The sequence below is a fragment of the Cyclopterus lumpus genome, chromosome 8, assembly GCF_009769545.1.
Source record: "Cyclopterus lumpus isolate fCycLum1 chromosome 8, fCycLum1.pri, whole genome shotgun sequence".
In the NCBI taxonomy this organism is placed as follows: Eukaryota; Metazoa; Chordata; class Actinopteri; order Perciformes; family Cyclopteridae; genus Cyclopterus; species Cyclopterus lumpus.
In genome coordinates, this window is record NC_046973.1 from 12346863 (window position 1) to 12364473 (window position 17611).

The 17611-nt window shown below is 41.7% G+C and overlaps 1 protein-coding gene across 7 annotated transcripts; it reads right to left on the minus strand.

Annotated features, from left to right (window-relative positions):
• Nucleotides 1-508: 508 nt before the first annotated feature.
• On the minus strand, nucleotides 509-17583 carry LOC117734560 (histone acetyltransferase KAT7-like). Of its 7 annotated transcripts, none has more exons than XM_034538690.1 (16): nucleotides 17221-17583; nucleotides 15207-15351; nucleotides 13586-13807; nucleotides 11198-11482; nucleotides 10994-11076; nucleotides 10498-10584; nucleotides 9277-9375; nucleotides 9052-9162; nucleotides 8893-8940; nucleotides 7970-8161; nucleotides 6573-6662; nucleotides 5004-5144; nucleotides 4685-4778; nucleotides 4233-4379; nucleotides 2904-3010; nucleotides 509-2767 (listed from the first exon to the last, which is right to left on the minus strand). In XM_034538690.1, exons 1-16 carry the CDS (start codon nucleotides 17233-17235, stop codon nucleotides 2669-2671), a joined length of 1965 nt encoding a protein of 654 aa, XP_034394581.1. In that variant the 5' UTR covers nucleotides 17236-17583; the 3' UTR covers nucleotides 509-2668. The 7 variants fall into 7 exon arrangements, with proteins under 7 accessions (XP_034394581.1, XP_034394582.1, XP_034394584.1 ...); XM_034538691.1 differs by having other exon boundaries at nucleotides 11198-11479; nucleotides 17221-17582; XM_034538693.1 differs by lacking the exon at nucleotides 8893-8940 and having other exon boundaries at nucleotides 9019-9162.
• Between the last annotated feature and the right edge of the window lie 28 nt (nucleotides 17584-17611).

Genomic DNA, 17611 nt, shown 5'->3' on the forward strand with positions numbered 1-17611 from the left:
AATTAGTCTCAAACAATGTTTTTTTGTATTTTTCAAACTGCAATTATAGTGGTAAAAATTAGTGTCAATGTCCAAAAGTGACATATTTTGATTCAATATCATGTCACTTTGGATAGGAGATAAGCTTCTGAAATGTAAATGACGTCTGTCATTGTCTTTGTTAATGGGGGGGGGGGGGGGGGGGGGGCTTGGATTCTTTCCCCTTTACCCTGTAAAGAGTTTCTAGACACATACAATTTGGAGATAAATATTCATATTCACAAGGCAGACGGTTCTATAGAGTAGCAATCCTCTACCTGTCTTTTGCATTATACGCAGTTAACATTTTTCTTTTAAGAATATAAATAGCATACTTCTTTTTTTCATCTAGTAAAAAAGAAAAAAAAGAAAACTCTTGCTGGCTGAACACAGCTATATAGTTTCACATGTAAACACACAGATACAAAAAAAATGTGCGTGTGTGTGTGTGTGTGGGGGGGGGGGGGGGGGGGGGGGGGGGGGGGGGGGGGAGCTTAAAATGGGCAATTCTAGCTTTTATACAGTGGTAAACCTTAGAGGTAGAACAAGTATAAAATATCATTGAGAACTTTAACACAAACACCACAAAAAGGACACAGAAAGGAGCTCCGACACAGAGGACGGCTGAGATCCCCCGTTTACCTTCACTGTTCACTGTCAGACTTCAGAAAACAACATGGCCGCCCCAAAGATAAAAGGTCAAAGAGAAGAAGGGAAGACGGGTCGGTCCCGGTGACACAACGAGGTCCGAGGACGGCCAGTGGCAGCTATAGCTTCCTGACTGGTGCGATGGGTTAAATACTGGACACAACGTGTGCGTGTGTGTGTGTTTGTTGCATGACGGAGATGCTGAGTTATTGATTAGCTCTGGGTTCAAACAGCCACTGTTAAGACTCAGAGAAATGTCTGCACCCTCTGGCCCATCCAGCACCGTTTCTTACACAAAAAGAGAATCTGTAAAAGAGACCATCTGACCGGATGTTTTTATTTTCATAAGACTTGTATTTAATCATATTTAATTGTAGTGGGTGCATGATAAAAGGCAACATCACTCTGCAGCTGATACCCAACCATTCACATAAAGTACTACAATATGTATAATGACGATAGGTAATGGAAGGTAATATCTTTATGGAATAAAAAAAAATCTGGTGATCGATGTTCTTAGTCTGATCTAAATAGTTTTTTTCTCTCGTGTGTTCATGTCTTAAAAACAGGATATTTCCTTAAAGTAAAACATTTTTCATCTGTTAAAGCAGGTGAAAAAAAATGTTTTGTCAGGTTCATTTTTCAATGTTTTTGTTGTTGTTACAGTACTCTTTTTAATACTAATTTTCAATAAAAAGCATTCATGTTTTCTTCCAGGTGAGTTTTAATTTCTCGATCCCCCCCACCTACTGAAAATGATCCTACAAAACTTAGAAAGGAACGTAGATAGGCACGTTTCTCTCACCTGTTCTGTAGTCTTAAAAAAAAAAACGGGGATCAGATTTTAAAAATGGATTGCCAGAATTAGTTTTTAGTCCTATTCAAATTTAGTTTTCCAATTCTCAAAAGAAATCTTTTTGGGATGTCTCTGTTTAGCCATGTGACCTGAGCTCCTTAAAACTGCATTCATTTTGTTTTTGGGCCCAGGCATTGCTCTGTTTAATCACAGCCAGCTGGTCTGTGTCTGCCAAAATGCATTGCATGAGTCAACGCGCTGCAGACCTGCGTTGTGTCAACCACCTCGAGAGCCGAATGAAAAGCAGCACCGGTTCGATACTGGCTGCCGCAGATTGGGTTAGCGGGTGTGCCTGGCACTCCGTGCTAGCCAGTGTCAGGAAGGAGGTGCACTCACAACGCACAATTACTTTCACTTCTCAGACAAAAAATGAGCTCAGAGGCGATTTTACGTAGACAGACCATCACCGGCCGTTTGCTTAGCTCATTATTTTGTAATTTAGTCACAGTGTTCGTCGGGAAATATTAAATCTAAAAATAAAATCGGGAACAGCTGATCCTCTCCTTTGGAACCCCAAAGTGGGCACAGTTGAATATATAAAAAAAAACATTATTACATAAATAATCATGTTAATAAACTGTGAACCAACAATTTGTGAAATAATTAAAATTCTATACAAATGTTTTAAAAAGCGCCACGTAATATATTGATGCAATTTAAGTGAGTAATAGCCAGGGGCGTACTGCTGTCGTGTAATTTATTGTTCATTGCTCGTATTAGCTTAAATAACTATTCAGGGTCAAGCTACGTAATTCCGTGTTTCATTTGCTTCTAAACACAACCATTAATTAACCATTAATGATATGCATGTTTGTTTTTTTGTTACATTTCAAGAGTTTATTTCAAAAGAAACCCTTCTTGATGAGTCTTTTTTTGTCCTCCTATTTTTGTGTAATGCGCAAACAAATACTCTTGCCAGGCATTATACCGGTGCTCTCATGTTGAGCCACGACGGTGACTGCTGAACCCAGAGTTCACGGCGGACACAACGAGCGGCTGACTGCGCTGGAGCTGCTGAAAGGGTTTTGTACAAGAGTGTGTGGGGAGGGTTCAGGCTCAGGGTCTGTGAGCATGCCAGAGTGCAGCGGAGGATCGGTCTGTGTGTGTGTGTGTGTTTCTGGGTTTGTAGTGTGAAAGGAAGCTCCTCTACGTCCCTTTAGGCGGTGTCCATTTTAAGGCTTTGGGGTCAATGGTCTTGCCATTGCCGCGTTTGGTCTCCTTGGCCTTCCAGTCGTCGATAAGGTCCTGCAGAGAAAAAACGCACCTTAGTAGAGCTTACGTGATAAGCAATCAGCTACCAGCCGGGCAAAGTAGGCATTCCCTACCAAACGGTCGGAACGGTATGAAATTAATTTCAAATTTGATGTTTCTTGTTTCCTACCTGTCGCTTTAAAACCAGGTGCTTCCCCTTCCAGTATTTGAGCATCTGGAGGGACTGCAGCGTGCTGACAATATCCACTGGGTTCACTGCCGTCTCCTGACTGATCTCTGTGAGCACAAGAGTGGGACAAGAGGAGGTCAGAGTGATGGCATCCGGATTGTCTGATTAAGAAGACTTGGAATCTACTGCCATGCTAGCGGCTCTGTGAGGCTGTACACAGAAGCGCTTTGAGCGAAATGTTGAAGCCGCCACACTAAAAGGCTCACAGTGACGACATTAAAGAAATGTATTTTGCTTTCTTGCCAAGAGTTAGATGAGAAGATTAAAACCACTCTCATGTCGGTCAGTAAATGTAAGGCTATAGCCAGCAGGTGGTTAGCATAGCGTAAGATAAAGACTGGAAACACCTAGCTTGTTTCTGCTAGCAGGTGGTTAGCTTATCTTAGGATAAAGACTGAAAACAGCTTGCTTGTTTTTGCCTAAAGGTAACACCTACCTGCACCTCTAAAGCGCACCAATGACCATGTAATGTCTCATAGACAATCAGGGAGAATTTTATTTAGTTTATCATTGTTGAGGCTTGAAAAAATACTCAACATAAAAATACTTAAACTCAAGTATGACCACATCCAGAGCTCTTCAAGCAACATGCTAACACAGCGGTATAGTGAGAACTAATCAGAAGGCTCCAGAATGATGCACAATGTTTTCAAATCTAGTGTATTTGAATGTAGACTGGAAATGACTGAGAAGAGGTATTTCTATTACTCTGCACGAGTTGAAAAGATCTTCCTAAATGTAAAATGACGTGCAGGAATTACAAAAAAAAGAGAACACAAAGAGGCTTTGACAGGAGGGAACAGAGTGTTATTACTGAACTCTCCGCTCCTTTGTCCCACTGATTGCCGTCTGATCTATTATTGGATGCTTTCGCTACCTCTCCTAAGCGTGACATCACAGCTGTAACTGGGAGCATGTCAGCATACGGTCAATGTCGTGCCTCACGGGATATTTGTTTTCTTTTCAAATGTATGATAATTTTGTCTGTGTTAATACATTTGGCTTACATTTTTGGCAAGGTTGTGAGTTTTACATTAAAAAAATTTTTTCTAACTTTCAAACATTTAAAATTCTGAAAATGAATGAATATTTTTTTTAGTTTTGATATATATTTATATATATATATATATATATATATATATATATATATATATATATATAAATAACCCAGTTTTGCCTTATTTATCACCTGAACGCTGACTTGGAGTGGCGACAGTGTTCTCTGGTCCATTCACAAAAGATGACACACACACACACACACACACACACCTTTGATGGAGATTTCTTTGCCCTGAAAGTTGTTCAGGTAGCGCAGCAGCACCTCCTTCCAGTAACTCCGGTAACTGATGAGGCCCAGGTCAGACAGGGGGCGCTCAGGTGAACCCACCTTCTCCTCCACTTTGGACAACAGGTAGCCTTAAAACGGCAGATCAGAAAGAGCTTTATGTTGTTGTTAGCTAAACTCCTCCTCAAGCATTACCTTCTCCCAGTGAGGACATGTAATAAGGATACAGAAAAAAAGACAAATTAATGACTGTAATAGCCAGAAAACAAGGAAAGGGAAAGTGCTCCAGAGAGCCTCTTAAATCTGGTGTTATTGTGCCACGCAAAAGCCCTTGGCCTGTGTTTTAAGTTTATGAGGCAAACACACACACACACACACACATGCAAGAACACGCAAGTGGGATACACACACAGACACACTAGGCGTCTGCACTCACTGAAGTCGATGAGCATCTTGCCGTAGCCCTGCCTCATGTACTGCGGCATGGTGAGGATGCAGGACACGTTGTAGTTGAGGAAAGAGTTCTTCTCCTGCAGAGGGAGAATGAATCCGTTAACACAGCGGTTTGGCTGAAATGGGTTTTTCAGGGGCTGATGTAAGGACTAATATTTGGGAATTTGAGGAAGCTGACATTTTGAGCTGATATTTACACAGGCAGAGGATATACTGTAGGTCATTTGTCAGATCTTTTTGGCTGTGCGTATTCACTTCGGCTCATTTATTTTTTCTCTGGTAAACACTGGACATTTGTTTACCTTGGAGAAGTATCCGACTAGATGGCACCCTGTGTTGTCAGCTTCGGTCATGACGTAGAAGAGGAAAGGTTCCACATCGTAATACAGAGTCTTGTGGTCCAGGAAGAGCTTCGCCAGCAGGCACAAGTTCTGGCAGTAAATCTGTGAGAGAGAGAGAGAGAGAGCAGTGTAATTCATCAAAGTTTCCAGGGAACACAACACTGGAAAATCTCCCACACAGAGATGTATCAGGTGTGGGAGTATTACATTCAGGCACAACAACCGGTTAGAAAGTCCAGAGACACAGGGCCTTACTTGGAGCTAAAGAGGAACTGCGGCAAACCAACCAGAAGTGCCGGGTTATTTTTCTGTTTGTTTTTTTTACAAACACTGCAAATCAAACAAAAAGGGACTTGAAGGAAGCATCACCTTTCCCCTCTTAGTGTTCCTGTAAAGGCGTTTTCCAATAAAGGCCATTTGGAGACTCCATTTTAGATAAGACAGATTCACTATTGCTGACACAGAGTAACTGAAGCATAAACACATTATAATGTTTTTTCCCCTAATTGAAACTAAATTGTGTGCACAATGAACCAACATCCAAAGGTTATCATTACGCAGTGAAATTACCTGTTTTTGCCTTGGACCTGGCAACATAACCGGCATACCGTTGTTTTCGTCTTTTCATTGGCTATTCGAATCCAGCGTCATTTGACAAATCGGGCTCAGTGGGCGCGCACAATATACGAAAGAAGAGGGTCGGCACTTTCCTTCAACGCTGACTCTGGTTGGCTAATGTGGGCTGTGAAGAGGAATGTATTATTATCCTATTGGCTCAAGTTTGGTTTCATTCGAAAGGTTAGAGTTCAACGGACAGTCTGATATCCTGTTTTTTATCAGTGCGGGCATGAGAACGTTTTTTACAGGGAATATTCTGAAATATTTTGTCATATCTGCCGGCTGATTTGAAATGATGCAACACCAGTTTGTGGATATTTATGGATGTAATCATGTGTTTTGGATAACAACTTTTACTGGAATGGATCGTCTGGACCTTTTTACGATGTAACAAGACCGTTTTTATTGGATTGTGATGATCTGTGGCTCACCACGAGGCTTCATCGGCGAGTTGCCTTGATTTTAAAATTGTTTGTTTGTTGGTACAATCTGCAGTGCACAGTTGTAAAACCCACAGTAAAGGAGCTAGGGGAGGTGCCAAATAACCTTCCAATGACATGAAATTCACAATTGATCCAGACTCATTGACTAGTTATGTACAGAGTCTGCCTTTCACTACAGCTGGAAAACCCCTTGTATTAATATTTCCTAATCGTTTCTCGTCCCCTAAAGAGACGACTGAGATGGTTACATATGTTATGTTGTAGCGAAGCAGAACAGTAAACCTGTGACCAAATGTAAATAACGCACACTTTCTCATGAACAGCTGAAAAAGGTCATTTCTGACACCTTTGTGCAGAGTTCAGCCAGTCCGACTTAAGATGAGTAAGAAAAGCTGATAAGAATGCAAGAATGTTCTTGCGTGAGGCCCGGCGATACCCGGACCTTCCTCTGGGAAAGTCGCTCTTTTACCTTGTTCTTCTTTCCATCCACCTCAAAGACAGAGATGTTCCCCTTCCTGTAGATCTCGTCCCCTGGAGGGTGCTTCCACACACACTTGGCCTTCATGCGACAAGCGATGAGAGAAAGCAGTGCAGGTTAGTTCATATAGAAGTCAGCCAAACATTTTACTTTTAGTTTTGCACGGTGCTCGTTCTGGATAGAAGAAAAATAATCAAAAAGGAAACGGAGCCAGAGATATTGCGACTACACTGGATCCTGCTTTATAAATTGCCCTCATCTTAGATGTTCCTAATTGATGGTCACAGTTCGCCATTCGTTTGACATCCAAACTCCAAACCATGAAGTTCAGCACAGCTTCTCTCACTCCAATATAGAAACGATGTGAACTGAATCAGGAGGGGAAAGTTATACAGTCTATCTAAATAGAGTCGGCATGGTCTGGGAATACAATTATGAGTCGCCTCAGGCAGCCGAGATAGTAAGGATAGAGTTGGAACTAAGGCCCAGGCTCATTTTGTGCCACAGTCCATTTGCACTTTGATGCTTCAACACCACTGACTGGAAGCTTCAAACCTTTTGGTTATCGATCAGAGACATTTCAGGTCCGATAAAGTACCGCTCCCTAAACTTACCAGTCAGAATTTGCAGTATTTAGAGGTGTTTTACAAATTATCAAAGAAGAATGCAATTTTGTTTAAAACGATAGATCATATCCACAGTAGAAAGACCATTGAAATGTCAAAGAACAGACGGATACATTATATATATATATATATATATATATATATATATATATATATATATATATATATATATATATATATATATATATATATATATATATATACACATACATACATACATACATACACACACACACTGCATTATTGCCAAACTCAAGACTAGTGTTGTCACAATACCAAAAATACTACTAAAAACAGTGTATCTGCAGGTCTGAAAACACTGAATTAAAGACATTTAGAACATAAATGACAAATGGAATTGGATTAAGGTACAAGTTGCCATTTATGTTTAAAGTTTGTGAAACTACAGTCTGCATAAACTAGCAACTTGTTTGGTGTGTTGTATCAGCCCCACTTCGTATTCATCTGATATTGGAGATCTAGGTAAGTCCAATACAGTGTGTGACCAGGAGGAATTTCAGGAGTTTTTCCTGATCCGATGTGAGGTCCTGGGACAGGGATGTCGTATGTGTACAGATTGTAAAGCCCTCTGAGGCTAATTTGTAATTTGTGATATTGGGCTATACAAAATAAACTGAATTGAATTGAATTGCAAGTAAGGTTTTAAGACACATTGCATTGTTAGTAAAAAAAAAACATGAGTTTGATTTCCTTCTGACTTCAAAAGGACCTGCAGACGCCCCAGAGAAAGAGCTGCCTCACCATGTGCCGCCGCAGAATGGTCTGGCTCTTCATATACTTGAGGCAGAACTCGCACATGTAGAGCCTCCCCAGGCGGGCGTATTCCTCTGGGTATGGGGAATGGTACCACGTGTCCAGTTCGTAGCGGCCAAACACAATGGTCTTTATCATGTTGCTGCCCTCTGACACCTGGCCGGCGAGCCGAAGTTTCTCCTGTAGAGGCCGGGACAGGAGGGACGGGGAGATGGGGGCCCGGAAGTGAAAAGGAACAAAGAGAGGAGAGGAGAGAAGAGAAGAGAAAGAAGAAAATATCCCAATTATTCAGGGAAGAGGATCCGGTGAACCAAGGAGCATACACAGGAAAACCTCAGTGGAGGCAACCAGCCAGATAGAACAATCACAAGATGCAGGAAGAAAGATTAGAATGGAGAACCAATAGGAAAAGACCTAAAGATGAAGCTTTGAAACTAATTTACACGTTTACATGTCGTCTGCAAGGGTTTTTAAGACATTTTCAGAGGCAAATAGGAGACAAGATTTGTGTCACACAAGTATTTCTAAAATCCGTGAAACTGAATTTAAGACTTAAATAATGTGAATAAGATTCAAGGCCTTGGCAAGGGAATTTAAGACTAGCTGCGTTACCGTGCAATGATACCATTAATTTGACAGAGAAAGTACACCTATCTTACATTTTTCCAGATGTCTTTTATTTAGTAGTGAAATACAAACCAATAGCAGCTTGAAACGCCAAATCTGAATCTATTGTGTGTGTGTTTTTGGGGGGAGAATTGTAAGTACATGCCATTTGTCAACTAAAACATACAAAACAGTCTGTGTGATTGGAGGAGAACAATGCCTTTTCATCTGAATGGTTCACAAAGTAACAGAGCAGAAGAAAAAAAAAAAAAAACAGAATAACAGGAAGTGATTTTCCAAACTACCAAAAATATCTCAGACTCCTCCTGTGGCTGCAGAGGAGGGTTTGCTGACTGAAACAGAGAAGAAGAGGAATAATGCAGACGGGGGAGGGGTGGGACCAAAAAACAAAGGGTAGCGGAAAAGCGTACGGGAGGGAGGTGAGGATGAGTTTTCTCTCTTACAAGGTCCTCCGAGGCACGTGCCTGCGCTTTCCTGAACAGCTCAAGGTCGTAGTCGCTGGTGATGTTTTCCAGCAGCGGCTCCCTGCTCGCTCCGTGGCTCTGACGGTGCTCCTGGTGGGGTGGGTGGGGGGTTGGGGGGTGGGGGAGTAAGACTTTCAAAATATGAATGGGTAAGGATACGGAGGTGTATGAAGGAGTAAACACGTTCATTTCTCACACACTTACCATGTACTTGTCCTTCTGCTCCTTATTGAGGCCAGAATTCCTCTTCCTCCTCAGCTCCGTTACCTTCTCCTTGTAGCGCAGCTGGCGGTCTGATGGGGCCTGAGACCACAAAGAGACTGAGGTTGAAGGCTTTGCACTGCCTGATGAGACTAGATAAAGAATTAATGTCTCGCTGAGATGTATACATTTTCTATTAAGTGTACTAGTGTTATTGATGTTTTATTACTGCTTGATGTAATGGAAAAATTAACACAAACTGTGAAGGTTCGTGATTGTAAGTATATCGGCGTCCCACAGGGATCTATACTTGAGCCACTTTTATGTAGTCTTTATATAAAAGATATGCCTGTGTCTGAAGAAATCCAGCAATATGCTGATGATACAGTATTTTCTCACATTTCACGTATTGTTGAACAAACTGGTGCACAGGCTGACAAGATTTATATGAATATACTCTTTAAGTTATGGACCAAATATCAAACGACCTTCAGAGGTGTCACATTTGAAATAATTCTAACATCCTGAGCCGTTAAAAAGTATGCGTTAAATCTGAAACTACTCTTTTATTGATGGCCTTGCATGTTTTCTTTTTCTTCCCAATTATTACACATATCTTGCAGCAGACTGCCATATGTTATACAGTGCCATTACTTTCATCCTGATATTTTATAAAATCTATAATTTTGTTCTGGTTTAGGGATTTTGGAACAACTCCGGCTCATTGGCAGCCTTTTCTCTGTTGATCAATGAGCACGGTCCCTTTCACACTCACTGGGACTGAACCAACAGCAGCCCGTCATCACTTTGCCTCTGAGCCCGCTGGACTGAGGAAACAGTGTGATCTCAGACCTGAGGTATTACTGCTTTTAAGAGTAATGCATGTGGCATGCGGGAATTCCCCCTTCAAAACACACAGGCACACACACCTTCAGCTCATGATGAAGTGAATCGGACAGGTGAAATTAAGGATGGGTCACAGCTTTCACCTGGATTAATTTGCTCACTTCAGCTGATAAAGAGAATACGCTTTCCGGATATATATATATATATATATATATATATATATATATATATATATATATATATATATATATATATATATATGTACATGTATCCCTCTGTTTTTAGGTGTGAGCATGTGTCACCACGTGTTATACCACGTGTGTGTGTGTGTGTGTGTGTGTGTGTGTGTGTGTGTGTCTGTGTCTGTGTCTGTGTTACCTGGTTTCTTGTGGAGTGTCTATTCTCGTCCTGGCGGTGCGACAGCGTCCTTTCCTCGGCCTGTTTGTCGCGCGTCGATGCCTTGCCCTAACAAAACATCAACACTGTGTCTGCCACCAACAAATCACAAAAAAAAACCTCAGCGGAGAAAAATAAATAAAAAATAGCAGCAACCCCCTCCGTGTTCCTGGAAGCTTCGCAGCTTGACAACTTCGATTTAAGTCTGTTGTCTTCCTTCAGTTTCATGCACTGGACACTTGGTCACAGTGCGACGAGGTATTTCCCACAGATGAAACTTGGTTTGAATAATGAGTAATATCATAAAAGCAGCAAAAAAAAAGTTTACAGATTTTACAGAACAACAACAGAAAATACATGAAATGGTGGGAGCTTCCCTGGAGTCCCTGTTGATATGTCTTTGTGTGTGTGTGTGTGTGTGTGTGTGTGTGTGTGTGTGTGTGTGTGTGTGTGTGTGTGTGTGTGTGTGTGTGTGCACCTTGCATTCATCAGCAGAGAGATTGTGGTAGAGAGGACATCCCGATATGGAGAAGTGTCTCTCATGCCTGCCTGTTAGATGACCTGAGAGAACAAGCGAGAGACAGAAAGGGAACGAGATGTACGGAGAGCTGAGTGTTGGTGCATGGGAGCGGGAACATCTGAGCCAATGAAAAAAGAAACGTTGTTGTGTTGGTGCCCTCACCCAACGAATTACACCCTGGCGTGGGACACTTCATGTTAAAGTTGTAGCTCTCGTGGAAGCGCCGCCGTTTGGGCCTGTGGGAAAGGTCGTGGGCGGCGGCCTCTTTGAGCGACAGCTCTTTGGCCAATCTCTCGTCCTCCTCCTGCGACACTACAATGTCGTTGCTAGAAGACACAAGGTCGTTGCCGGGGCTGGAAACATCGATGTCGGACTCCGAGGACGGGGCGTTACCCGTCGGGGTCCGGGGAGGTGTCTCGTCCCGGTCTGCCCCCTGCTTCAGGTCTGCTGAACCAATTAGGACAAAGGGAATGATTGCAAGGACGCCGAACTCTGCATAAATCTATCGTAAAGGGGAGTCCGAAAGTGCACACATTTTGTATTTTCATTTGAGTGTTTCTCATAGAAATAGTGGGGTTATATGAATGACTTCCTATAGTCCCACTTTGGAGAAACAGACAGGAGTACAGCACAGGACTAAAACAATATACTGCTGCAATACAAAAAATAAAAATCTGTTTAAGAGTACACTATCTTTAGAATATTTCCACCGCCTCACGTTATGGCCCTTTCCAGCAAGGAACTAAAGTCACACAAAAATTAACCGATCAGCGGTACACCAGCAACGCCTGTGTTCTGCAAGGTACAGCTACTTTCATGCTGCATAGCACATGGTGGACTAAATACAGCTACAACTAACAGAATAACAAGTTTTTAAAAGCCATTTTTCAATCTTTTACCACAAATCAATCTAACAGGAATTCACTGTCGGCTGCAAATGTGACCACACACAGATGCAGCCCCCCCTACCAGCAGTGGCTGCCGGCAGAGAAATCCAATAGTAAAGGCCGATGTAACCGCAGCAGAAGAAAACACTGACAGGTGCATGGGACATATTGCAGTCCATTTCCTATCCTTTGTCTCCCTGTCACATTTCTCTTAACTCTGAAATTGAAAACCCCTGCCAGTGCTTCAATTCAATTCAATTCAGTTTATTTTGTATAGCCCAATATCACAAATTACAAATTTGCCTCAGATGGCTTTACAATCTGTACACATACGACATCCCTGTCCCAGGACCTCACATCGAATCAGGAAAAACTCCCCAAAAATAACCTTTCACAGGGAAAAAAGGGAAGAAACCTTCAGGAGAGTAACAGAGGAGGATCGCTCTCCACGGATGGACAGATGCAATAGATGTCATGTGACCACAATGTCTTAAGATGTGTGCTACACCCCAAAGCATCTTTCCTATTACAACATGTATTTCAGGCGAATCCCCTTTTCTTAGTAACCCTGTAGGAAGGCAAGCGAACAAAGACGCACTGAGGTACAATATGACAAACCCTATTATTTCATAAAAAATCTAACCAAAGAACCCATCGACTTTGAGCCGAGGGAACAGGAATTGCAAAATAAATGCTCATTTCCAGGTTTTAGGACTCATTCCTGCAGCACTCCTATCCCATCAAATAGTCCGGGTTAATTTGTCACCTCTGGAGGAATTATCCACGATTAACATTAAATCTGGTGTGTTTCACAAGGGTCCGTTTGAGGGCCTATGATGTTTGGAATTTGCCCAATGTTTGTAAACTGGCATCTAAGATTTTAATTTGCAAGCATCAACATTATTTTTTACGCTCACAGGAATCTTGATTATAAGTTTATGGCTATTTAACTCCTGAATCGTGTGGACTTCTCCTAAAAGGGACCCATTAGCATCTTGGTGCATATCTGTCAGTGTACTTTGATTGTGTTTGGAGTTGTTAGAATTTTGCTTTGACTTTTTCCATTTCATCTTTGTAATGTGTAAACAGACTAACTTGGTTGAATAAATAAATGAATAATGTTTAGCTCATTCCTTTGTATATTGTTTCACTCCCACTAAACGATAATGTCGAAACAATCTAAGGTGCAGATATATCTCTTTTGTGGACACAGATCAGCACCTCCTACAGTGTCTGAAGTTTGAAAACGGTTCGTGGTCTCTCCGTGAGGTAATTCATTCAACACAAAGATAAGATACATATGTGCCGAGGTATATTCGTCTTCTTTAATAAATCAAGAACATGCTGTGATCACAGACAGGTCTCATAAATGGGCACTGAATGAAACACGCAGATAGATGCTTTTCTTCCTCCTTCCCCTCCTCATCGTCATCTCATTCCTTCTTTTCTCTTCCAGCTTCCTTTTACAACTCCTTCATATACTCATCAGTATTACCTTTTACTCTCCCTTTCGCTCTCGCCCTGCTCTCTTACTTTACTGCCTAACTGTGCCTCAGTTTCCACTCTCATAAAAACAGCATCCACTTTTAATGAAAAGGGTTGAACAGCATCCCTTAATGTTATGTCTAGGTCTTATATCCAAGACATATACTGGTGCTCTCACCGTTAGCCTCGGTATCCGAGCCAGATGACCTGCTCCGACGCAGTGGGTATTTTTTGGCTGTGGTGTTTGTCGCCCCCTGCTGGCTGCGTGTGATCCTGCGCCCAGAGGAAAAGACGGACGCTGCCACTGCTGCCGCCGCCGCCGCCGACTCTGCCGCTGAATCCTGGCCTTCGTCTGGACCAGTGGCTGCAGGAGAACTGCTGCGTACTGAGCTGCAGTTATCTAAAAGGGAATGATTTCCAATATGGTTTAGACACCCCCTACAACATTAACATAGCGATTAAAAATGGATACACTCAGAAATTTAATTTGGACGCATACATTTATTTTCCTTTACGGCATTACTACTTTTAGTTACCTACTATTATAGTGGGCTTTTTAATTGACAACTATTTTGATGATCAATTGATAATTTAAGTAAATTTTTCCAGACACAAATATCCTATTTCCAGCTCCTACATTGCGAGGACTTGCTACGACAACTTCTAAAAATTTTACAGTTCTTTGATTTTAATTCAGATATATTGTAATGTTATTTTGTACCTATGTCTCTTGATGTTTGCAATACTTGCTTTTACTTTTAATTACATTTTCTCTTGCTATGTTTACGTTGAGCACCATTACACCAAAGCAAATGTCTCATATGTGAAATACATACTTGGCAATAAGGTTTTAGATCAGGGGCTTCATCATGTCAGCAAAGAATAATCAAGAAAATTCAAATAATAACGTTCTACTCTCATTGTCTCCTAGAAACTTAAGTTTACAATCTATCTAACAGCATGAAAACCTGAGCAGTCGGTAACAGACTAACTCCATGCGAAAATAAAACAAATGGGAAGAAGAAGACAGTTACTTGTTGCAAATGGCCTCAATGATATAGAAGAGATTAATCCTGCAGCAAAAAAGAACACTGAACCTTGTGAATCCGCTTCTTTTTTTGGGGAATAAAAAAGGCCCCTGTGCTTTTTTTATTAAGCTGTATGGGGGACAAGGACAGCGCAGCAACAATAAGCAGAGGAAACAGTGTCGCCTTTTATTTCTCCGTTTGTGAATCCCCCCAGCCACAGCGGAAAGAGGTCACACAGGGGGTAGGGGTAGTGTTTTTATGTCTGTTGTTGGTGCGTGCGTGTGTGTGTGCGTGTGTGTGTGCGTGTGTGTGTGTTTTGGGGGGCGGAGTCAGGCTTGCTGAACACATTCATGAATTAGGGCTGCCGATAGATAATAGACACTGTTCAAGTGTGGGTTGGGGGTTAAAGTCTCCCTGTGATCCCCAAATGAAAACATAATTGCTTATTCAAATGACACTTAAATTAAATTATACTGTAAATGTGTGGCTCTGTAAAGAATATGTGAGATTAACTATATATGAAATGGTCAACATATGCACTAAAAACATTTTTTAAACAAAGCAGAAAACTAAAACGGTGATATAATGAATGGATTTAATTATAAACCTACAAGGGAAACTGGCACAATAAGATCAATTAAAATGATACTTCTATCTTTCTGAAGTCCAAGGCAAAACAAACTGGTGTTATGTCATTCGGGTTGTTTTAGAAAAAGGTTGATAGTTGAAGTTGAAATATAACGGTTATATTGTGTCACATGGAGCGTTTACCTTGTGAGCTCCGACTGAGGCGCAGCGATGCGCGAGTGAGGCGAGTGCTGCTGCGCCTGCGCGCGTTCTCGGAAGCTTCCGCGTGCTCGAGGTCGGCGGAAAAATCCGAGTCCTCCGTCCCGTCCGAGCTGCTGCCGGCAGTCCTCTGCAAACAACAACGTTCATCAGCTGGCAGCGTGGTTAAAGTATCAGACGAATCAGCAACAGGATGTGAGACTGGTGTTAGTAAAGCTGTGTGTGTGTGTGTGTGTGTGTGTGTGTGTGTGTGTGTGTGTGTGTGTGTGTGTGTGTGTGTGTGTGTGTGTGTGTGTGTGTGTGTGTGTGTGTGTGTTTTATTTGTTTGTTTGTTTGTTTGTTTTTACCATCGGGTAATTCAACAAAGATCCCATGCTGGGGGAGGAACATCACCCCCTCCACATCTCCTGCGGCTGCGCGCCCCCTCTTGCCACGATGGACGTCAATAAATTCTCAAAAAAAGCCTCATCGCCATTGGCCGCGAGTACAAAGCCGAGTAATGCTGCACGCGCGCATGTATTGCACCAACACCCCCCTGTTTGATCACAACGTCAGAGTCCGTACCTACCACGTGAATTCCCAGTTCGTATAGTCAATTAAGTGGACTAGAAAGACTGTTACCATACAAAAACACCCAACAACTCAGCAAAGAGTGATCCACTAATGAAACATCCCATAAACGTGTGTCACCTCATCATGGACTCCAGTACGAGCCAAAGTGTCATTTGCATATATATATATATATATATATATATATATATATATATATATATATATATATATATATATAATATAATAATAATAATAATAATAATACTGTACCCTCTGTAATAATAACCCAAATGTGATATTAGGAGTAGGCAACCCACAATTGTTTAATATGAATTGGTGAAAGAATAATGTGTAGATTCACCCGTTGCGCTTAATGTTTAGTTCACAGTCGTATTTATTTGTTTATTCTTCTAATCACGACATATGTCACGTTGATTTTGCACAAGCCCACCCAAGAAAATACATTAACTATATATGATAACCCTTTATTGACGCGCATGGGGTAAAGTATAGGTATTATAAGGACAGAAAGGATAAAAAGGGGGAAACGGAGCAATTAAAATACAAATGAGGTAAGCTACACCATGAAACAAAATTAGCTTAAAGTTATTCACAGATAGAGATCAAATCAAGATAAGAAAGCTTTGTACAAACTTAATGTGAATTCATGTGGAAATTGTGCAAAATGAATGCTGCTGTTAAGCGTGTCTATTAATGGTAACTAAACATTAACTACATTTTATTAGTACTAGAAGACAGTAACAAACAATATACAAAAATCCTGAGTGTGAAATGTATTTCTACACTCAAGCGTGGACCACAGCGCACATTCGACGTTAAGTGCGTTTGACAACTTCACAACAAGAAGCCGAGGGCTCATTTGCATACGACCAATCACATTGGAGAGGAGGCGGGGCTTGTGAAAGCCACACCAATGAAAGCGACGCCTGTCCAGATTCTGGCCAATCGCGGCGTTGTTTTGGTGCGGACGCTTCGTTTTCATCCTAGCACTCAAAGAACAGCCTGTTCCCTTTAGCAACAGTTAAAGCTGCCGTTATTGACACCACTGGAGGTCAGCGTCTCCATGCAACCCACCAGCTGGTCGAATATCACCAGAATGTCTTAAAAGCCCAAATGTTTAAAGCTCTTCCCACTGTACCGCGAGGGAGCGACGCTTCATAAACTGCATCACATTCTTGCAACACGTTAGCTAGCGTAGCTTTTTAGCAACAACACAAACCGATTGCTCAGTCGAGTGACTCTGCTAACGTCCGTATTTCAACACACACCCACGACTTATTAGCGGCATCTTGTAGAATTGCATTTCAGCTCACAGGCGGACAAAGGTGTTTCCACACAGTTAGATGTTTGGCTAACATTAACTATGACGTTATGTTGTTGTGTGTCCGATCTGCAGCAGAACGACTGCTGCAAACATCTGTCTTACCTTTCTCCGGGGCATTCTCAAAGGTGTCGCGTGTGTCGCCAGTGGCCGATTACTACTCCCTACTTTGGGGGCAATTTATTTCAGGTTGTAAGACCAACAAATCATCAGCTTTTGATATGAGCCAACTCAGCTGAAAAGGGCGCACCAATTTTTTCCGCACTTCCTTGTGAGTACGGCGCAAACTCGTTCGTTTTTTGGGTCCGTTGACAAAATGCCTCCGTGCGGAACATGAGGCTGCGGCGGTCCTTTGATTCCACAGGTAACGGCGAGAGAGGTAGTGTATCTCAACTTTGTAAAATTCAAAGTCAACGAATAGTTATTATAAGTTAGTTACCAAAATGTTATCTAAATTATCGTCTCACTACGATTAAGAAAACGAATCAAACACACA

What these genes read in the sequence shown, in the direction of transcription:
- LOC117734560 (XM_034538690.1), bottom strand. An exon ending in CACGTGCCTCGGAGGACCTT is followed by an intron (nt 8,941 to 9,051) that starts GTAAGAGAGAAA and finishes TCTCTGTTTCAG; the next exon opens with TCAGCAAACCCTCCTCTGCA. An exon ending in AGGAGTCTGAGATATTTTTG is followed by an intron (nt 8,162 to 8,892) that starts GTAGTTTGGAAA and finishes CGGCCTCTACAG; the next exon opens with GAGAAACTTCGGCTCGCCGG.